The sequence below is a fragment of the Pelophylax lessonae genome, assembly GCF_965119305.1.
Source record: "Pelophylax lessonae genome assembly, chromosome: 3".
Classification (NCBI taxonomy): domain Eukaryota; kingdom Metazoa; phylum Chordata; class Amphibia; order Anura; family Ranidae; genus Pelophylax; species Pelophylax lessonae.
In genome coordinates this window covers 668151321-668174756 of record NC_138770.1, presented here as the reverse complement: position 1 = coordinate 668174756, position 23436 = coordinate 668151321, and the positions used below count along the sequence as shown (strand labels likewise).

The window sequence follows — 23436 nt, the reverse complement described above, 5'->3', positions numbered from 1 at the left end:
GACAAAGCGTAGAATAGGCATAGTAGAGAATTGTGTGACCAGAGGCTGCAGACCTTTCCAGCAGCAAACATGAGGAGCCTGCAGAACCTGGCTGTGATGGGTTTCCTAGTAATCAGATTAGGGGATACCCATAAAATAATTCTCAGCTCTTGGTGAAACCCTGCTAAAACCAATTCATTTGGGATAAGTGGGAAAAATTGCCTTTCCATTGGTGGTCAGTCTGAAGAATTCCCCTTAGATTGGTGGTCAGTGGGAAGAATGCTCCTTACAGTGATGGTCAGTGGGAGAAATGCCCCTTAGATTGGTGATCAGTGGGAAGAATGTCCCTTACATTGGAGGTCAGTGGGGAGAATGCCCCTTAGATTGGTGGTCAGTGGAAAGAATGCTCCTTACATTGGTGGTCAGTGGGAAGAATGCTCCTTACATTGGTGATCAGTGGGAAGAATGCTCCTTACATTGGAGGCCAGTGGGAAGAATGCTCCTTACAGTGGTGGTCAGTGGGAGGAATGCCTCTTATAATGGTGGTCAGTGGGAAGAATGCTATCAGAATAGAGGTACTCACCGAGGCCGAGATGCCGAGAGCGGTTCGCTGTTGCGACTAAGCGCACTCCGCCCCTCTGGAGGTGATACAGAGGGTGGATGGCACAAAGAGGCACAAGCTACCAGCAGGCAGGGTAGAGCTTGCGTGGAGGTCCTGTAGAGCTGGAGCAGAGACTGATCAGGATCCAGCAGTAAAAGTCCGGAGCAGGCTGAGGGTCAAACACAGGTAAGCAGACAATCCAGGTCACAGGCTGAGGGTCAAGGCACTGGAGATAGGAGACAAGACTAGGTCACAAGCAGAAGGTCAAGGCACAGGAGACTGAAGGTAAATCCGGGTCGCAGGCAGAGGGTCAAACACAGGTAAGCAAAAGCAAAGTCCGTAAAACAAGCCAAGGTCGGGTCCAGGAGAAGAGCAGAGTAGGTCAGGGTCAATCCGGGTCACAGCAGGTAAACGATCACACAGGAAACAGGAACTCAGGTACAGGAAGCTGAAAGACAAACCAGCAATTCCTCTGAGCACTTGCTCAGCTTTTATAGGCAGCCAGGAAGTCATGTGGAAGTCATGTGGTGCTTGTCATGTGACGACCAGTCTGCAGCTGAAGGTTTCTCTGACAAATGCTCTTTACATTGGTGGTCAGTGGGAAGAATGCTCCTTATATTGGTGGTCAGTGGGAAGAATGCCCCTTAGATTGGTGGTCAGTGGGAAGAATGTTCCTTACATTGGTGGTCAGTGGGAAGAATGTTCCTTACATTGGTGGTCAGTGGGAGAAATGCCCCTTAGATTGGTGGTCAGTGGGAAGAATGGTCCTTACAGTGGTGGTCAGAGGGAAGAATGGTCCTTACAGTGGTGGTCAGTGGGAGGAATGCCTCTTACAATGGTGGTCAGTGGGAAGAATGGTCCTTACATTGGTGGTCAGTGGGAAGAATGCCCCTAACAGTAGTGGTCAGTGGGAGGAATGCCCCTTACATTGGTGGTCAGTGGGAGGAATGCCCCTTACATTGGTGGTCAGTGGGAAGAATGCTCCTTACATTGGTGGTCAGTGGGAGGAATGCCCCTTACATTGGCGGTTAGTGGGAAGAATGCCCCTTACAGTGGTGTTCAGTTGGGAAAATAATGCCCCCTTACAGTGGTGGTCAGAATACTGAGTTTACAGACAACTTAAAAGATCATTGGTATTATGCCACTGGCTTGGCCAAGGTAAACCAGCCTTGGAACTATACATGATGAGAGGTCAATCAGCCACAGTTCAAGGAAGCCCTTTCAACCTCTGGAGGAATCCTAGGGTCCTACAGAACCCTCATTGAGAGTGACTGGTATAACTTGTACTTATGAGCTGCCATTACACTGTCTCTCTCTGTAGACCAGGTTTCTCTAAGGTTTGAGAGCCCATGCATGATCGGGTAGCTCCCACTAAAAGGTCATCCAAGGCTCCAGCATAATTATAACAGTTTTCCGGAAACTGAGTATTGCAAACAAATTGCCAGCCTGGTTTTCCCAGCACGCTTCGAGTGAGCCGTGTGATCCTCTCTCTGCAGATCCTGGACGGAGGAGACGAGAGCTCAGATTCTGTCGGACAGCCCAGAGGACCGGCTTAGCCCAGCGTGGAGGGAGGGTCTGGAGAGAAGCATTGACAGCAAGATGAAAGAGTTCGAGGTGCTGGCGGGTGTCGGCTGGAAGCTGATTGGAGAAGACCGTCTTCTGACGCAGACGGTGAGTACGGACAGTACCTTGTGTGATAGTCTTGGAAGCTGCAGTGCGGGTCACCATTGTCCTCAGGACAGAAAGTGACGGGTCAATTAAATGTGACAGATGACAACAGAAGAGAAAATAAAGGGAAGTATTACATTTGGTACACCTGTTCAAGGGACAGCTATCCAAGAGAGGACCCCCCCCCCCACTTCCTGTTGTGTTTCCAAGACAGGAAGTGAAGGGAATCTCCTATGTAGCACACAGCAGAAAAAAACACCTAGATATTAGTTTTACCCCTTCCTTAGCATTTCCAAACACAAAAAAATGGTTTGGGCTTTAGATTTCCTTTAGTTGTGCGAGTTAAAGGTTCTTTGCTGTTAAAGCAGAGTTTATTTGTGGGAGGTATGGGTACTTTACTATTAGGACAGACACTATTTGTGAGAGGTAAGGGTTCTTTGCTCTTAGAGCAGAGCTTATTTGTTGGAGGTAATTGTTCTGTGCTGTTAGAGCAGGGCTCATTTGCTGGAGGTAATACTGTAGTTCTCAGTTAGAAAATATCTTATTTGCGGAAAGTCAGGGCTATTTGCTGTTAAAGCAGAGCGTATTTGTGGAAGGTAAGGGCTCTCTGCTGTTTGAGAAGAGCTTATTTGTGGGTGGTAAGGACTCTCTGCTGTTACAGCAGAGCTTATTTGTTGGAGGTAATAGTTCACTGTTAGAGAAGAGCTTATTTGTGGGATGTAAGGGCTCTCTGTTGTTAGAGAAGATCCTATTTGTGGGAGGTAAGGGCTCTCTGCTGTAGGGAAAAGCTTATTTGTGGGAGGTAAGGGCTCTCTGCTGTAAGAGCAGAGCTTATTTTTGAGAGTTATGGGTACTTTGCTATTAGAGCAGACACTATGTGTGAGAGGTAAGGGTTCTCTTAGCTGTTTGAGCAGAGCTTATTTGTTGGAGGTAATTGTTCTCTGTTAGAGCGGAGCTTATTTGTGGGAGGTAAGGGCTCTCTGCTGCTAGAGCAGAGTGTATTTGTGGGAGGTAAGGGAAATCTGCCGTTAGAGAAGAATCTATTTGTGGGAGGTAAGGGCTATCTGCTGTTAGAGAAGAACCTGTTTGTGGGATGTAAGGGCTCTCTGCTGTTAGAGAAGAACCTATTTGTGGGAGGTAAGGGCTCTCTGCTGTTAGAGCAGAGCTTATTTTTGAGAGGTATTGGTACTTTGCTATTAGAGGAGACACTATTTGTGGAAGGTAAGGGCTCTCTGCTGTAGAGAAGAGCTTATTTGTGGGTGGTAAGAGCTCTCTGCTGTTAGAGAAGAACCTATTTGTGGGAGGTAAGGGTTCTCTGCTGTAGAGAAGAACCTGTTTGTGGAAGGTAAGGGCTCTCTGCTGTTAGAGAAGAACCTGTTTGTGGAAGGTAAGGGCTCTCTGCTGTTAGAGAAGAACCTGTTTGTGGGAGGTAAGAGCTCTCTGCTGTTAGAGAAGAGCTTATTTGTGGAAGGTAAGGGCTCTCTGCTGTTAGAGAAGAACTTATTTGTGGGAGGTAAGGGCTCTCTGCTGTAGGAAAGAGCTTATTTGTGGGAGGTAAGGGCTCTCTGCTGTTAGAGAAGAGCTTTTTTGTGGGAGGTAAGGACTCTCGGCTGTTAGAGAAGAGTTTATTTGTAATAAGCTAAGGGTTATTTGATGTTAAAGCAGAGCTTATTTGTGTTAGGTAAGGGTTCTTTTCTGTTAGAGCTGAGCTTCTTTGTTGGAAGTCAGGATTATCTGCTGTTAGAGCAGGACTTTGGAAATATTGAGATATGTTAACCCCTTTAAAGGCTCTGGGTACTTTATGATTCCATTCAGAAGACTTTTTTTGGGGGGTAGAAGGGTCCAGGCACAGGGTAGCAGTTTGTTTCTATCCTGTTCTATGACAGTACAGGATAGACAGATTTTTAAGTCACAGCATCATCTTGTCCGGCAATATTAGTAAAGGTGCAGTTAGAGCACACAGGGTACGTGGAACTTCACAATAGGAAAAAAAAAACTCCTTTGATTGGCAGCCAGTGACTTTGCTGTAGTTGGTACTTTAACATCTGACATATTTTTAATCATAGATTGATTGGTTGGTTGGTTGGTTGGTTGATTGATTCATTCATTCATTCAGTTAACCTTCTTTTTATCCCAAATGGTTAGATTTTTACCATTTTATACCCCCCCCCCCCCTTACAGATTAAGGAACGTCTGGAGGAGCTACAAGGGATGCTGAGCTGGGTCCTAATGAGATGGCGATGTCAGAAACACCCGAGGATCCTGGGAAACAAGAATCAGAGGACCAGAGAGGCTGTAGTGCCCACTCAGACCGTAAGTGATCGATCCGAGAACAATTCACAGAAAATGAAAAGATTTCCGATTCAGAATCCTTCACACGCCGGATAAACATTATTAACAAGCTGGGGTTTCTAAAGTTCTTTATTAATTAGAAAGGAAGAAAATCACACTCAGCTCATCAGTTTATAATAAAAAAGCTGCTATATATTATCACTATTAGTCAACAAAAGAAATAGCCGGCAACTCCAAAATCTGTATAAAGATCTTTATTGCTACATAATAGCCAGTTAACCACTTTACTACCGGAGGATTTTGCTGTCTTACATCCAGGCCACTTTTTGCGATTCGGCACTGTGCGACTTTAACTGACAATTGCGCGGTCGTGCGACGTCGTACCCAAACGAAATTTACATCCTTTTTTTCCCACAAACAGAGATTTCTTTTGGTGGTATTTGATCACCTGTGTGATTTTTACTTTTTGCGCTATAAACAAAAAAAGGGCATAGATTTTGAAAAAATAACAATATTTTTCACATTTTTTTTTATATGAAATTCCCCCCCAAAAAAATGTAAAAATCAAATTTTTTTAAAATTTTTGGCCAATTTGTTTTCTGCTACCTATGTTTGGTAAAAAAAAATCACAATAAGCGTATTTTGATTGGTTTGCGCAAAAGTTATTGCGTTTACTAACTAAGGGAAAGATTTCTGTCATTTTTGGTGTTTTTTTTTTTAACGAGTAATGGCGGCGATCTGCGTTTTTTTTTTGCGGGACTGCGACATTGCGGCAGACAGATCGGACCCTTGATTGACATTTTGTACACTTTTGGGGGTACCAGTGACATTACTGCAGTAATCAGTGCTATATATATGCACTGTTACTGTAAAAATGACACTGCCAGGGAAGGGGTTAATTTTATTGGAGAGGGAGGGGTTAATGTATGCCTGGTGCTTACTGACGTGTGTGGGGGGAGGTGACTGAGTGACACAGGGACAGATCGCATGTTCAGCTATGCTGAACCCTGCAATCTGTCACTGTCTGTCACTTAGGAGATCCGCCCGCTCTGTTTACACAAGCAGGCGGATCTCCAGACTCGATTCCCCGACGATCGGGGAAGAGCGGCGGTGATCACCGCCTCTCCTCCCCTGGCCCGACTCCCGCTGTGACTGAATACAGTGGGAGCGAGCCTCCGGCAGCGCGCATGCGCCGCCCCCAAGGGGAGAAGTCCAGCGACGTAGGTCTACGTCGCTGGACGGTAACTAACCACTTTGCCGCAGTAGAGCTCGAGTGAGCGGTCGGCAAGTGGTTAAAAGGGGCTAATGCATTTCGGCATATAGCCTTGATCACAGCACCTGTGACACTAAAAATACGTCCAGAGCTACAATGGATTGGTTTAGATCAGTGGCGGCGCCGCCCCCCATCCATGCATCCGGACCCCTAATCTACATGCAGGGCACCGGAAGCATGGATTCCAATAGGGTTTTTTTTTTTTTTTTTTTTGAAGCATGCGATTAGAGCCAGAGGCTCTAATAGGTTTCAAAAAAGGGTGGGCTCGGGGCGCAGAGCACTGCGCCCTAAGCCCACCCGGTTGTAGGACAATAGCGAATGAATATTCGCTATTATCACACTGATTCTCCTCCCAGCCAATCAGGAAGTGGGTCCTGAGACCCCTTTCCCAATTGGCTGAAAAAAGAAGCAATTACTGGCCATTGGCCAGGAAGAGGGAGGAGACGCACGGCCAGAGTAGAATCACAGCCACTCAGCCATCCGGGAAGGAGGAGGTAAGAATGCTGGCCGTTTGGCGGCCGTCCCGCGGGGCGGGGCAAGGTGGTGGATTTGCCTGCCGGCTGTCCCGCGGGGCATGTGGGTTTTATTGCCCCCCCAAATTATCATGCACCAGCCGCCACTGGTTTAGATTAAAGCATATTTATGTGTTAGAATGGACCAGTCAAAGTCCAGACCTAAACCCAATTGAGAATCTGTGGCAAGACTTGAAAATTGCTGTTCACAGACACCCTCCATCCAATCTGACAGAGCTTGAGATATTTTGCAAAGAAGAATGGGCAAAAATGTCCCTCTCTAGATGTGCAAAGCTGGTAGAGACATCCCCAAAAAGACTTGCAGCTGTAATTGCAGGGAAAGGCGGTTCTACAAAGTATTGACTCAAGGGGGTGAATACAAATGCACACCACACTTTTCACAGATTTGTTTGTAATAAAGTTTGAAAACCATTTATAATTTTCCTTCCACTTCACAATTATGTGCCACTTTGTGTTGGTATATCACATAAAATCCCAGTAAAATACATTTACATTTTTGATTGTAACATGACAAAATGTGGAAAATTCCAAGGGGTGTGAATACTTTTTCAAGGCACTGTATATTGTCTGCATTGTTATATAGCATAGTATATTGTCTGTATTTGTATATAGTATAGTATAAACTGTACATGATATATTGTCTGTATTGTTATACAGTGTAGTATATACATAGCATATTTTCTGTATTTTTATAGTATGGAATATACATAGTATATTGCTTGTATTGTATGTAGCACCCTCCTAGGTAGGTGCTAGAGAATGAGTGTATAGTTTTGGCTCTGTCTGCCTATCAGAGGAGCAGCAGACTAATTCTATATTGCTTTCTGCTTAGCAGAGAGCAGGATCTGTGAGTTAGGTCTGCTCGTGGTGCTAAGTGTGTGATTCATCTGGTCTAGGGAGTGTTTCACACTGGTCCAATAGGGAGGCATATTGGACAGTGGAGGAAACCAGGCCAATGGGTACACATGTTTTGATACAGCCTCAGTGATTGGCACAGACTGGTTGTCTCAGTGCATTCTGGGGTGTGGTATAAAAGCCAGGAGCACATGTGCTGTGGGGTCTTTGGCTGGTGAGCAGAGTCCCAGGACGAGGGTGGCGGCTGCCTCCTCCTCTGCAGCAGTTGGTGCGTGGTCGCAAGCGGTCAGCCTGGTGGACCAGAAGGAAGGAGCTGAACCCAGAGGTCCAGGAGAACTGACTGGAGGGGTTGAGACACTGGAGACCCTGGAACAACAGTATCATGAGTACAGGGGGTCGTGTCTAGGGGCCTGACCTGAGAGGGGACCACTCTAGAGTAGTATAGTCAGAGGACGGGTGTCAGCTGGTTGAGTGAAAGGGGGTGCTAATCGAGTACCCTGAAGATAGTTACTTAATCAAGTTGTCTACTCAGAGACTTAATCCTAAAGTTCATCTAGTGGTAAGGCGAACCAGCAGCCTGGCTGCATCTACAGACAGGAGTCCTCATCTTTTGTGAATAGTTCAATTCTGGAGTATCCCACTCTTCCCTTCTCCTATCCCTATTTAAAATAAAAACACAAAACACAACTACAACCCCTAGACTGTTTATTGACTGAGCCAATAGTTAAATTGTGCATGCTGCAGTTGTTAACGGTAACCCAGGGGGACCCAAAAGTGTAATATCCAGCAGTCCCCAGGGGGGGGGGCAGTGCTACATGTATAGTATATACATAGTATAGAATGTCCTGAATGGTACATTTGAGCAGTCACAGACTGTAACAGTCAAATAAAGAGGAGTTTGTTAATTCCACAGGAGGACATGCAGCATACGCAGGGGTCTCTTCAATTTGGCAAGTCTGAGTGCCCAACAGAAGAGGACGCCACACCCACAGCACCGCCCCCGAGGGGCCCTGTACGGCGTAGGTACAGGCGAAAGGCGCTGAGCCCCATGTTATTCCAGCAACCGCTCAGGTTTTCAGGAGGAACAGACAATGAGGAGGGGGCAGAGCTACTTGAAGATGCCCCCAGGAAGTGCGCTGATGGACCATTGTGGCTGGAGCCCAAAGTATTACCAACAGGACCCAGAGTGGACGAAGTGGAGGAGGAGGAGCCAGTCATGGTAAGAAACCTGTAATTGGTGGATAAGAACAATGACAATACTTCGCAGGTCATCCTGCAGGACCTGTCCTAGGTGGGGACAAGATAGAGCAGGTCTAAGGCTGCAAAGGAACTACAAGTATCAGCAGGTTTTGTGGCTGGAGATGTCAATCCATTAATAATGACACTCATGATTAAATATGGAAATGTTTCAGGAACTTTTTTTGGAGCATAATATATTTAAAGTGAATTTAAAGTCAAAAGCTTTAGTTTGGTTGGAGTGGGGAAGGGTTAGGACTTCTGTTAATGTCCCCATTGGGTAGATCAGCGTTTCTCAAACTTTTTCCAGTTGAGGCACCCTTTAAAAAGAAGCAGAATCTGGAGGCACCCCAGTCTACAATGAAAAACATCTAAATGTTACTTATCAATGGGAAATCTGAGCCTGGGATGATACAACCACCTTGATTAAATTAACTTCAATTCAGAGGAACATTATCACATCAGAGGCCCCCCAATCTTGTCAGAGGTCTCCCCATCATGTCAGAGGATCTCCTTCACGTCAGAGGTCTCCCCATTATGTCATACGATCCCCTTCACAACAGAGGTCTCCCCCATCATATCAGAGGTCTCCCCCATCATATCAGAGGTCTCCCCCATCACGTCAGAGGTCTCCCCCATCATGTCAGAGGATCCCCTTCACATCAGAGGCCCCCCATCACGTCAGAGGTCTCCCCCATCATGTCAGTGGTCTCCCCCATCATATCACAGGTCTCCCCATCATGTCAGAGGATCCCCTTCACATCAGAGGTCTCCCCCATCATATCAGAGGTCTCCCCCATCATATCAGAGGTCTCCCCATCATGTCAGAGGATCCCCTTCACATCAGAGGCCCCCCATCACGTCAGAGGTCTCCCCCATCATGTCAGTGGTCTCCCCCATCATATCACAGGTCTCCCCATCATGTCAGAGGATCCCCTTCACATCAGAGGTCTCCCCATCATGTCATAGGATCCCCTTCACAACAGAGGTCTCCTCCATCATGTCAGAGGTCTCCCCATCATGTCAGAGGTCTCCCCCATCATATCAGAGGTCTCCCCATCATGTCAGAGGATCCCCTTCACATCAGAGGCCCCCCATCATGTCAGAGGTCTCCCCCATCATATCAGAGGTCTCCCCATCATGTCAGAGGATCCCCTTCACATCAGAGGTCTCCCCATCATGTCAGAGGTCTCCCCCATCATGTCAGAGGTCTCACCCATCATGTCAGAGGTCTCCCCATCATGTCAGAGGTCTCCCCTTCACGTCAGAGGTCTCCCCATCATGTCAGAGGATCCCCTTCACATCAGAGGCCCCCATCACGTCAGAGGTCTCCCTCATCATGTCAGAGGTCTCCCCCATTATGTCAGAGGTCTCCCCATCATATAAGAGGAACCCCCATCATGTCAGAGGTCTCCCCCATCATGTTAGAGGTCTCCCCATTATGTCAGAGGTCTCCCCATCACGTCAGAGTATCCCCTTCACATCAGAGGTCTCCCCATCATGTCAGAGGCCCCCCATCACATCAGAGGCCCCCCATCATGTCAGAGGTCTCCCTCATCATGTCAGAGGTCTCCCCCATTATGTCAGAGGTCTCCCCATCATATCAGAGGAACCCCTTCACATTAGAGGTCTCCCCCATCATGTCAGAGGATCCCCTTCACATCAGAGGTCTCCCCCATCATGTCAGAGTATCCCCTTCACATCAATGGCCTCCCCATCATGTCAGAGGATCCCCTTCACATCAGAGGTCTCCCCCATCATTTCAGAGGATCTCCTTCACATCAGAGGTCTGAGTCTCCCCCATCATTATCAGAGGATCCCCTTGACATCAGAGGTCTCCCCTTCATGTAAGAGGATCTCCTTCACATCAGAGGACTCCCCCATCATGTCAGAGGATCCCCTTCACATCAGAGGTCTCCCCATCATGTCAGAGGATCGCCTTCACATCAGAGTCTCCCCACATGTCAGAGCTCCCCCATCACATCAGAGGTCCTCCAAGACATCAGAGGTACTTCCATGACATCAGAGGTCTCCCCTTTACATCAGAGGTCTCCCCATCACATCAGAGCCCCACCTTCACATAAAAGTCCAACATCATGGTCCCCCCCTTCATGTCAGAGGTCCCCCCATCACATCAGAAGCCAACATCATGGTCCCCCCATCACATCAGAGGTCCCCTATCACATCAGAGGCCTCCCCATCACATCAGAGTCCCCCTTCACATCAGAGGCCAACATCATGGTCCCTCCTTCATTTCAGAGGTCCCCCCATGACATCAGCTGTCTTCCCATGACATCAGAGGTCTCCCCATTACATCAAAGTCCCCCCTTCACATCAGAGGTCAACATCATGGTCCCTCCTTCATGTCAGAGGTCCCCCCATCACATCAGCGGTCTTCCCATGACATCAGAGGTCTCCCCATTACATCAAAGTCCCCCCTTCACATCAGAGGTCAACATCATGGTCCCCCCATCATATCAGAGTCTCCCCCATCACATCAGAGTCTCTCACATTATATCAGAGGTCCTCCATGACATCAGAGGTTCCCTCATGACATCAGAGGTCTCCCATTCACATCAGAGGTCCCCGTTCACATCAGAGGGCCCCCTTCACTCCAAAGGTCCCTCCAGCACATCAGAGTCCACCTTCAAATCAGAGGCCCCCCATCACATCATAGCCTCTCCCCCCCCTTCAGGCCAGAGGTCTCCCCATCACATCATAGGTCCACTCATCACATCAGAGTTACCCTTCATGTCAGAGGCCCCCCATCACGTCACAGTTCCCCCCTTCACTTCAGAGCCCCCCCTTCACATCAGAGGTCCCCATCACATCAGACTTCCTCCATCACATCAGAGGTCCCCCCTTCACATCATAGGGCCCCCATCACCTCAGAGGTCCCCTCATCACATAAAAGTCCGCCTTTCACATCAGAGATCTCCATTGCATCAGAGGCCCCCCTTTAATCTCATAATCCCCCCCCCCATCAGAAGCCCCCCTTCACATTAGAGGTCCCCTTGTCACATCAGAGATCCATCCTTCACATCAGAAGTCACCCCCTTCACGTTAGAAGCCTCCCAACCCCACTGCGGCACCCACATCACAGTCCCCCCTATACATAAGAGTCCCTCCATCACTTTAAAGTTCCCCCTTCACATCCATCTCTGGTTCAGGGCAAACTGGTTCTAATGTTTGAAGTACCCCGGGGGGGTACATTGGGGTAGAGTCACTCTCTCTATTTGTCCTTTTCGACCAATTTCCCAGGGAAGTAATGAGAAATCCGGAATTATACAGGAACAAGAATTCAGGGGATTCATTCACTTTGGGGAAATTTCTTCAGGCTTCCTGTTGTGTCTCCAGCACAGGAAGTGAAGGGAAATCTCACCCAAGAGAGAGGAGGCATGTATTCCCTTCTCCCCCTCCCCCCCCCCAAAAGTTTTTTTTTAAAAAGTTTAAGCTTTTGTTTAGACATACTCTTCAGGTGGGGTGGTATTAGTATGGGAGGGGGGCACTTTTTCTTTTTTTGGCATATTTCCTGTGTGTGGACGGAAACCTTTCCAGAGATATTGGTGAACGTCATTAGCAGTGCACTTGTGATGGATCGCGGTTTTCTTGTCTGTCCTTTAATCTTGGCTTCTCGACTGTCTAATCATCTCTCTCTTATCTGTCTCCCCCCCCCCCCCCATCAGCTGTCACCCCCTAAGTCATTCTGGAAGCGCTGTCAGGGAATAATAGGGGGAACGTTCGACAGCTTAAAGAGAAAGAAAAGAGTTTCGCTTCCCATGGCGGAGGAGGTAACGCCGACCAGAGTGCGATGTGCCGTGCCATAACAGCATGCCGTGATTTGTCCATTAACTCCACCCTAAACTGAATGACACCAACAAAAATGGGGGCCACTTTAAAGGTCGCCACTATAGCTCTGCGCCTTTTTCCTTTTTTTTTTGCCACTTTATTTATATAAAAAATTATATTTTATCCTTTTTAAAAATGCAAAATTGAAAGTTTCATTGTTAAAATTTTAAAGTTTATCAAAACGCCAAGAAGAAAGAATGTGACGCATTGCAGATTACCAGTACTTTGATGTGGTGACTGCATTGGTTTTCTACTTTTTTTTTTAGGGTTTTTTCCTTATTTCTAAGCTGATGATCCGGCCAGTAACATGCTCCCTGTCCTGGGGGGGACAACGCTCACTCCCTATACCGTGTTAATCGCTGCCATTTGAAACGCATGCCCTGGGAAGATGAATTGCCATACGAATATGTTCTCATACGTTGTGAAATTGTTGTGTGCTGTGAAATTAGTGCTGTTTTTTTTTTTCCGGGGGGGGATGTTGCTTATGATGTGACCGTTAGAAACTGTGCAGAACTCTGTTTGGCTAAATGGTCTTATCTCGGCGTTCCTCCTCGTGCATGGTGGCTGCAGTGATTTGGGAAGCTGGAGGGGATCAACTTATAGCTACATTAAGGCAGTGGTCTCCTAACTGTGGCCAGATGCGGCCCTTTACTTGTTTTTACCCAGCCCTTGGGGCACAATTTCATCCACTGATATCAACAATGGGGCATAATTCCTCCTCACTGAGATCAGTGAAGGGGCACAACTCCACACAATGACACCAGCGATGAGGGAAAATTCCTCCCAATGACACCAACAATTGGGCCCGATGACACCAATGATGGGGCACAATTCTTCCCACTAACACCAACTATGGGGCACAATTCCTCCCACTGACCAACTCTGGGGCACAATTCCTCCCACTGACACCAAAAACTGGGCACAATGAAACCAATGATGGGGCACAATTCCTCCCACTAACACCAACTCTGAGGCACAATTCCTCCCAACGACCCCAATATTTGGGCCCAATGACACCAATAATGGGGCACAATTCTTCTCGCTAACAGCAAATATCGGCTCAATTCCTCCAAAGGACACCAACAATTGGGCACAATGACACCAATAATGGGCCACAATTCTTCCCACTAACAACAAATATGGGGCACAATACCTCCCAATGACCACCAACAATTGGGCACAATGAAACCAATGATGGGGCACAATTCCTCCCACTAACACCAACTATGGGGCACAATTCCTCCCAATGACACCAACAATTGGGCCCAATCACACCAATGATGGGGCACAATTCTTCCCACTAACAACAAATATGGGGCACAATTTCTCCCAATGACACCAACAATTGGGCAAAATGACAGCTATGATGGGGCACAATTCTTCCCACTAACAACAAATATGGGGCACAATACCTCCCAATGACCACCAACAATTGGGTACAATGACACCAATGATGGAGCACAGTTCCTCCCGCTAGCACCAACTATGGGGCACAATACCTCCCAATGACACCAACAATTGGTCACAATGTAAACAACGATGGGGCACAATTCCTCCCGCAAGCACCAACTGTGGGGCACAATTCCTCCCAATGACACCTACAATTGGGCCCAATAACCCCAATGATGGGGCACAATTCCTCCCAATGACACCAACAATTGGGCACAATGACACCAGTAATGGGGCACAATTCTTCCCACTAACACCAACTATGGGGCACAATTTTGTCCCAATGACACCAACAATGGGACCCGCCGATGACACCAATGATGGACCACAATTCCTCCCGCTAGCACCAACTATGGGGCACAATACCTACCAATGACTAAACTATGTAACTATGTAACTATGACACCAACAATTGGGCACAATGACACCGATGATGGGGCACAATTCCTCATGCTAGTACCAACTATGGGGCACAATTTCTCCCAACGACACCAGCAATTGGGCCCAATAACCCCAATGATGGGGCACAATTCCTCCCAATGACACCAACAATTGGGCACAATGAAACCAACAATGGGGCACAATTCCTCCCAATGACACCAACAATTGGGCATAATGATACCAACAATGGGGCACAATTCTTCCCACTAACACCAACGATGGGGCACAATTCCTCCCAATAACACCAACAATTGGACCCAATGACACAAATGATGGGCCACAATTCTTCCCGCTAGCACCAACTATGGGGCACAATTCCTCCCAATGACACCAACAATTAGGCCCAAAAACACAAATGATGGGGCACAATTCTGCCCACTGACACCAACGATGTGGCATAGTTTTTTACCGCTGACGTTGGGACTTTTTGTGCTACCAATGACCATAGTCTGCCCCCCCTAAAGTCTGAACAGTAAACATGCCCACTATTTAGAAAGTTTGGAGACCCCTGCATTAGGGGAAACATGCAGCAACAGGATTCTTGTCATCTCTGAGAAGGTGCAGAAAGTTTGGAGTTTTGAGGGTGAATTTATAAAACTGTCTTGCTGTAAATCTGCATGTTTATTTGTTCTGTGCAAATGCTGGTAAAACCGGATGTTACTAGGCTCTTTTCTCTGGGTCAGAAGTTCTTGATTCATAAGAATAGTGTGAATCAGGAAAAAAACACATTACGGCCACTAGATGGAGCTGATGATCATAGGAGATTAATACTTATTTCCTATGATCGTAAACTACATCTGATGGCCATAGTTTGGTAATCTCTGTACCACCAGGGAAATTTCTCTTGACTTTCCTTCCATCCCAGAGACACAATAGGACATTGAGCCACATGCCTGATATCTGGCTGTTGGAAACTTCAGCACAGCAGCACTCAATCTGGGGAAGAGAGGCCCAAGCTAATCAGGACTCTATTCCTTAACACAATCCATTCAGTGTAACACAGTTAATGATACTATTAATCTTCTGCCGGTCCATGAAGGTCCAATCACAGGCTCGGGCATGTACTAGAACAGTACGGCCTACAGCAGGGGTCTCCAAACTTTCTAAACAAAGGGCCAGTTTACTGTCCTTCAAACTTTATGGGGGGGGGGGGGAATGTGGCCTGTGGAGGAAGGAAATGGCTTGGCATCAGTGGAAGTAAACGCTGCCCCATCATTGGTATTAGGTGGAGTAATTGTGCCCCATCTTTGGTGTCAGTGGAAGGAACAGTGCCTCATCGTTGGTATCAATAGGAAAAAAAGTGCCCCATCGTTGGTATCAATGGGAGGAATAGTGCCCTGTCATTGGTATCAATGGGAGGAATAGTGCCCTGTCATTGGTATCAATGGGAGGAATAGTGCCCCATCGTTGGCTTTAAATGGAGAAATAGTGCCCCATCTCTAGTATAAATGGGAGGAATAGTACCCCATCTTTGGTATTAATAGTAGGAATAGTGCCCCATCGTTGGAATCAATGGGAGAGATAGTGCTCCGTCATTGGTATCACTGAGAGGAATAGTGCCCCACTGTTGGATATTAATTGGAGAAATAGTGCCCCATCATTGGTATCAATGGGAGAAATTGTACCCCATCTTTGGTATTAATAGTAGGAATAGTGCCCGATCGTTGGTATCATTGGGAGTAATAGTGCCCCATCACTGGTATCAATGGGAGGAATAGTGCCCCATCTTTGGTATTAATAGTAGGAATAGTGCCCCATTGTTGGAATCAATGGGAGAGATAGTGCTCCGTCATTGGTATCACTGAGAGGAATAGTGCCCCACCGTTGGATATTAATTGGAGAAATAGTGCCCCATTATTGGTATCAATGGGAGAAATTGTACCCCATCTTTGGTATTAATAATAGGAATAGTGCCCTATCTTTGGTATCAGTGGGAGTAATACTGCCCCATCACTGGTATCAATGGGAGGAATAGTGCCCCATCATTGGTATCAATGGGAGGAATAGTACCCCATCTTTGGTATTAATAGTAGGAATAGTGCCCCATTGTTGGAATCAAAGGGAGAAATAGTGCCCCATCATTGGTATCAATGGGAGGAATAGTACCCCATCTTTGGTATTAATAGTAGGAATAGTGCCCCATTGTTGGAATCAATGGGAGAGATAGTGCTCCGTCATTGGTATCACTGAGAGGAATAGTGCCCCACCGTTGGATATTAATTGGAGAAATAGTGCCCCATTATTGGTATCAATGGGAGAAATTGTACCCCATCTTTGGTATTAATAATAGGAATAGTGCCCTATCTTTGGTATCAGTGGGAGTAATACTGCCCCATCACTGGTATCAATGGGAGGAATAGTGCCCCATCATTGGTATCAATGGGAGGAATAGTACCCCATCTTTGGTATTAATAGTAGGAATAGTGCCCCATTGTTGGAATCAAAGGGAGAAATAGTGCCCCATCATTGGTATCAATGGGAGGAATAGTACCCCATCTTTGGTATTAATAGTAGGAATAGTGCCCCATTGTTGGAATCAATGGGAGAGATAGTGCTCCGTCATTGGTATCACTGAGAGGAATAGTGCCCCACCGTTGGATATTAATTGGAGAAATAGTGCCCCATTATTGGTATCAATGGGAGAAATTGTACCCCATCTTTGGTATTAATAATAGGAATAGTGCCCTATCTTTGGTATCAGTGGGAGTAATACTGCCCCATCATTGGTATCAATGGGAGGAATAGTGCCTCATCATTGTATTAATGGTAGGAATAGTGTTCCATCCTTGGTGTCAGTGAGAGGACTAGTGCCCCATTGTCACTCTTAGTGGCAGGAACTATGCCCCACTGTTGCTGACAGTGGGGGGAATAATGCCACAAGGGCCAGATAAAAGCAAGCAAAGGGCCACATCTGACCCCTGGGCCACAGTTTGGAGACCACTGGTCTACAGGGATGTCCAGGACTCGGCTGTATCATCTGTAGGGGTGTCTGATCATAGAGCTGACTAAGCAGAATTAAACATATATATATTATTTAGTATATATATATATATATATATATAAAGTTCAGCAGCTTATTTAGCGTGCATATTTAACTACCATCTACTGGTCTGAAATTTTCTCTTTTATACTGTATACCAAAGTTTGCCCCTTCCCTACACCTTCTCATCACTTTGTTCATCATCTCCATAATCCTGACCTGTCTCACTCATCACTTTTTCTCTCATCCAGGTTTCTCGCTCATCACTTTCCCTTTTAACCAGGTCTGTCTCATTTATTAATTCCTCATCTGTGTCTGGAATTCCACTTTCTTCATCCTACCTTACTTATTCTCTCCAAGGTCTGTTCCTTTCTTTGTCTCATGTCCCATATTGACTCTCTCTCCGATGTCTGCTTCATTCTTCATTTTCTGTCTTTCATGGTGTATCTCCCTCTCATTTCTCAGGCTGCGCTATCTGTCAGTGATCCCTATCTGTCATTCTCCCTTGTGCCTTACTCGTCACTTTGTCCGTTTGCAGGTCAGCACCTACTTGAATGCAAAAGAAAGTGAGGGACCAGATGCATGCCAAAGCTTGACCTTGCCACGACCATCCAAAAAAAGTCGGTCGTCAGAACAATACACTGTGATATCTGCAAATGACTCAAATATTAGATCCAGTTTACTTTTCAGGAGCCTCAAGAGAAAAGAAAAAGCACAAAGGTGTACAGTGCAAGGGATTATGGACCTATACTCTGATAAGAAGCCCATGAACGAAGAGAGCACCAAATATGAAACCTCCACCTGGCCTCCCAAGCTTGACAGGACCACGCCACAACCCGAATTTGGGAACTTCCTCAATTATGTCAAAAACCCACTGACAAAGGAGATTGATGCTGAATGTGCGGTGTCCGGGGCAGATTTCAAGCAAACGGGAGTGGAAAGCCTTAATTCAACCCAACCGATCTCTCCAGTGACATGTCCACATGTGACTTTGGGTTCTGTCTTGGTTCTGGATCTATCCAAGGAAGCTAGTCTTGTGGACAACATTCAGGAGTCACTTCGAATAGAATCTGTAGAAGACAATGGGTCCTGTCATTTTTCAGATTCTGGAGATGCAGATGAAATAAAAAATACAGACCCTGCAGAGCCAAATAAAGAAGACCGTGGCCTCCAAGACACCAAGAATTCATTCCAGTCTTCTTCTACAAAGTCATGGATTGAAGCGTTAACCACCAGCTCTGGCTATTGCAGGCAAAACATTCATGGCTATGGAAAGGTGGCAGACACTTCACGATCACAGGACCTAGATAAGCTAAATGACGACTTTATCCATTTTCAGATAGATAGACTTTCACCCACTAATGTTTTCCATCACCTGGAATCTGAGAGGGATGGACAAAGAACAGACTCAAAGTTGGGCGAAATGCAGTATTTAAGTACATCCAGCCATTCAGAGGACAACCACATCTCCAAATACCAGAATGGAGTTGGTACTGTCCCCTCAACCATCTTCCCAAAAGCTTCAGATTGTATAAAACCCTATAACGATGACATGAATAATTCTACCTATGTAGAGTTTGTCAGAACGTACAATGCAAAACCCAACTCTATAATCGAGCCTTACAGCTCGCCCAATAACCTACCCAAAAAAAGGACTAATAAGAAGGTTGCTTCTCATTCATTCCCTGAAGTGCTCCATCCCGATCAGGAGTTTCTGGAGCATGATGATAAGGAGCTAGAAGACATCTGGAATAATGCTAAACAGGGGCAACTAGAGAACCCAATCCAGAAACCTCAAATTGTATCACTGAAAGCAAATAAAGAAGACCAGTTGACTAAAGCAAATCAAGAGACCTCAAATCACAAAGCACCAAGTGGCCAAGTAGTCATGAGGTCTGAGCCAAACATGTTGGTGGCTACGTTTACATTGCCCACTTCAGTTGTCTTATCTACAGACTCAGGGAAAGAGAAGGACCAAAGGGAAGACAGCAGCCTGATTCAAGAAAGAGTGGTGTCCACTACTATTGTAAAGGAGAGTAATCAAGTGGAGAAATGCCAGCAAACATCAGGGCAAGAGCCACATGCTTTGAAGAATAAATCTGATGCAGTGGAGACATCCATAACCACGGTGAGATGGGTTCTGTGTGTTCGTGATGGAGCTCTTCTGTTTATTTTCTTGGGTGGTTCCATGTTTGAAACAGAATGCAATAAGTAGGAAGAGTAACATGCGACACATAGGACAATGTGAGAACATTAGAATATTGATCATTCCTTGCACAGCCAAGAGGTTGACTTTCAGCAATCAACCTGCAATTCACATTCCTACAGAGATGTATAGTAACTAAGTAGAACTACTTAACTACTGTACTTAACCACTTGCCGACTGCCTAACGCCGATCTACGTCGGCAGTCAGTCCCTCACAGGCAAAGCGACGTAGGTCTACATCGCTAGCCTGTGAGGGTTTAGGGAGCGAGCGCGCGCCGCCGGAGGCGCGCTCCCGCACGGTCACGCACCCCCCCGCGCATGTGACCGGCGGACCCGATGTCCGCCGGTCACTCTGCGATCGTCGGGGGAGAGGGAGAAAGGCAGGCAGCTTGTGTAAACAAGCTGCCTGTCATTCTCCCCTGTGTATGAAGGATGATCATACGGTTCTACTATGTAGAACCGTTGATCACTGTTCATACATCTGAAGCCACAGCCAATCACAGTAGAAAGCACGCCCCTAGGGACACACATAGCCCCTCCCTTTCAAAAAAAGTTAACCCCTTCACTGCCAGTGTATTTTTACAGTAACAGTGCATATGTATAGCACTGATTACTGTAGAAATGTCACTGGTAACCCCAAAAGTGTCAAAAATGTCAGTCAAGGGTCCGATCTGTCCGCCGCAATGTCGCAGTACCGCAAAAAAAAATCGCAGATCGCCGCTATTACGCGTTAAAAAAAAAACAACAAAAATGACAAAAATCTTTCCCTTTGCTAGTAAACGCGATAACTTTTGCGCAAACCAATCAAAATACGCTTTTTGCGATTTTTTTTACCAAACATAGGTAGCATAAAACAAATTGGCCGAAAATGTTAAAAAATTTAGATTTTTACATTTTTTTGGGGGGAATTTCATATAAAAAATCTGAAAAATATTGCTATTTTTGCAAAATTTGCGCTCTTTTTTTGTTTATAGCGCATGATCAAAAAATCGCACAGGTGATCAAATACCACCAAAAGAAAGCTCTGTTTGTGGGAAAAAAAGGACGCCAAATTCGTTTAGATACAGCGTCGCACGACCGCGCAATTGTCCGTTAAAGTCACGCAGTGCCGAATCGCAAAATACCCCCTGGTCAGGAAGGGGGTAAAATCTCCCGGGGCTTAAGTGGTTAAGTACCGAAAGGCGGTATCTGTACTTTCCTAGAGTAGAATTTTTTTCTCCTACTTCCACTTTTACTTCACTACATTTTTTCGATGATTTCAATACTTCTACTCCGATATTTTTTTTTTGTGCTGCATAGTTACTCGTTACAATTATAAAAATTACCACTGCCAGAACAGTAGATGGCAGGTTTCATGAAGCTCAAAAAAATATGTATAATGTCACTTTTGACTTCTTTTGACTTCTTTCTTTAATAACTTTAACTTTAATAACTTTAACTTTAATAAACTTTTGACTTCTTTCTTTAATAACTACATAACACAGTACTTGTACTTTTACTTTCAGTACTTGAGTAGCAACATTTTTAAAAAAAACTACTTGCAATACTTAAGTACAAAAAATGTTGAATACTTTAGTACTTCTACTCAAGTCACTTTTTGATCGAGCACTTGTACTTTTACTCAAGTATGGGTTTCTAGGACTTTATACAACTCTGCATTCCTATGACAGAACTATTTTTATAGAGGCAAAAAAGTTCATTGGCTCCAGGCCCACCTATACAGGGCTCCACCAAGTGACTTGCACATAATAGGTACACAGAAAAGTTTAATGATTACAGCGATCCTTTTTGTTGGCTACAGTAACTTTGGGTATTGAGGATGCAAGCTTACATCGGATTTCTTTTATAGACATTATACAGTTGCACAAGGTACATTTACAATTCTACAGTACAATACAATTTTACAACGGCGGCAAAGAAACCTGACCTGTTTCAACATCTTGCATCTTTAACCACTTAAGCCCCGGAAGATTTTACCCCCTTCCTGACCAGGGCCTATTTTGCGATTCGGCAATGCGTGACTTTAATGGACAATTGCGCGGTCGTGTGACGCTGTACCTAAACGAATTTGATGTCCTTTTTTTCCCCACAAACAGAGCTTTATTTTGGTGGTATTTGATCACCTGTGCGATTTTTTTGATCACGCGCTATAAACAAAAAAAGAGCTTCAATTTTGCAAAAATAACAATATTTTTCAAATTTTTTTATATGAAATTCCCCCCCAAAAAAATGTAAAAATCTAAATTTTTTAACATTTTAGGCCAAATTGTTTTATGCTACATATGTTTGGTAAAAAAAAAATCGCAAAAAACTTATTTTGATTGGTTTGCGCAAACATTATTGCGTTTACTAACTAAGGGAAAGATTTTTGTCATTTTTGTTGTTTTTTTTTTAACGAGTAATGGCGGCGATCTGCGATTTTTTTTGCGGGACTGCGACATTGCGGCGGACAGATCGGACCCTTGACTGACATTTTTGACACTTTTGGGGTTACCAGTGACATTACTAAAGTAATCAGTGCTATACATATGCACTGATACTGTAAAAATGACACTGGCAGGGAAGGGGTTAACTTTTTTTGAGAGGGAGGGGTTAAGTGTGTCCCTAGGGGCGTGCTTCTAACTGTGATTGGATGTGGCTTGAGGTGTAAGAACAGAGATCAACGGTCCTACATAGCAGAACCGTATGATCTCTGTACTTACACGGGGGAGAATGACAGGCGGCTGTGTTTACATTAGCCGCCTGCCTTTCTCCCGCTGTAACGGACGATCGCGAGTGCCCGGCGGACATCGGGTCCGCCAGGCACACGCGCGGGGGGGTCCGTGAGCGAGCGGGAGCGCGCCTCCGGCGGCGCGTGCTCGTTTCCTAGAGCCTCACAGGCTAGCGACGTAGTACTACGTCGCTTTGCCTGTGAGGGGCTGACTGCCGACGTAAATAGTCGTTAGGCTGTCGGCAAGTGATTAATAACTTAAGTTATTCATTCATTCAAAATGACCCCCCAACGCCCAAGTACAGTAGGTACTGAGGGACATGGTCTTTGCTTCATGTCTGGTTTCACGTTATGGTGGCATCCCATTCAAAATTATTAGGCTGACTTAAAGCGATGTATGTCAATGGTGAGGCAACGCTAAGATATGAAGGGAACCTTAAACTTTAAACCTTCTACACAGATCAATGGCTAGCATGGTACAGCACTCTACTACTAATGTAATAGGAACCACAAAAAGGATGGTTAAGGATGTAGAGGATGAGGAATAGTTGGGGATGAAGAAGTGGCCTGGTGCTCTACAGCAGTGGTCCACGACTTCATTAAATTATGTGACCTTTACCCATAGGGGATCCTCTACATTGCATCATTGTACAGAGGTCCTTGAAATGCCTTCGTCAGAGCAGTTTCACTTTTTTCAGATCTCGCACTTCTTGCGCTCATTTCAGCCTGACAGGCAGGAACAATACACAGGGAACCTGTACGAAAAGTGGTGTTCGCAGGTCTCGGGCCAGAGGGGGGTATATCTTTTATATGTAGCACTGCCCCCTTGAGGACTGCTGGATAACACACTTTCGGGTCCCCCTGGGTTACCGTTAGCAACACGGTCGGTCACAATTTAACACTTTACTTCTTCGCTCAGTCAATGATCAGTACAGGGGTTTGTGGTTGTTTTTGGTGTTTTATTTTAAATAGGGGTGTGAGAAGGGAATAGTGGGATACTCCAGATCAACTATTCACAAGATATGAGGACTCCTATCTGATGATGCAGCCAGGCTGCTGATTCACCCTGCCACTAGGGGAGTTTGGGTTAAGTCTCTATCCAGAAGACTTGATGAGCTAATTCTCATCAGGATACTCTCCTAGTATCCCTTCACTTGACACACTGACACCTGTCCTCTGACTATCCTACTCCGGTGAGGCCCCCCTCAGGTCAGGCCCCTTGACACAATCCCCTGTACTCACGATACTGTCACGAGGGTCTCCAGTGTCTCTCCCCCTATAGTAAGTTCTCCTGGACCTCTGGGTTCCTTTGATTCCCCAGGTCGACCGCCTGCGACCACGTGCCACCACTACAGAGGAGGAGG

The 23436-nt window shown here is 45.9% G+C and overlaps 1 protein-coding gene across 1 annotated transcript in view; it reads left to right on the top strand.

The window, feature by feature from the left end:
- LOC309549767 (uncharacterized protein) overlaps positions 1 to 23436 on the top strand; it is a 145793-nt gene that overhangs the window by 92098 nt on the left and 30259 nt on the right. Inside the window, exons 19-23 of the mRNA XM_082250279.1 lie at positions 2077 to 2251; positions 4430 to 4561; positions 8115 to 8420; positions 12124 to 12228; positions 17695 to 19284. Coding sequence (XP_082106405.1) covers positions 2077 to 2251; positions 4430 to 4561; positions 8115 to 8420; positions 12124 to 12228; positions 17695 to 19284 — 2308 coding nt within the window. The remainder of the gene's footprint in view (positions 1 to 2076; positions 2252 to 4429; positions 4562 to 8114; positions 8421 to 12123; positions 12229 to 17694; positions 19285 to 23436) is intronic.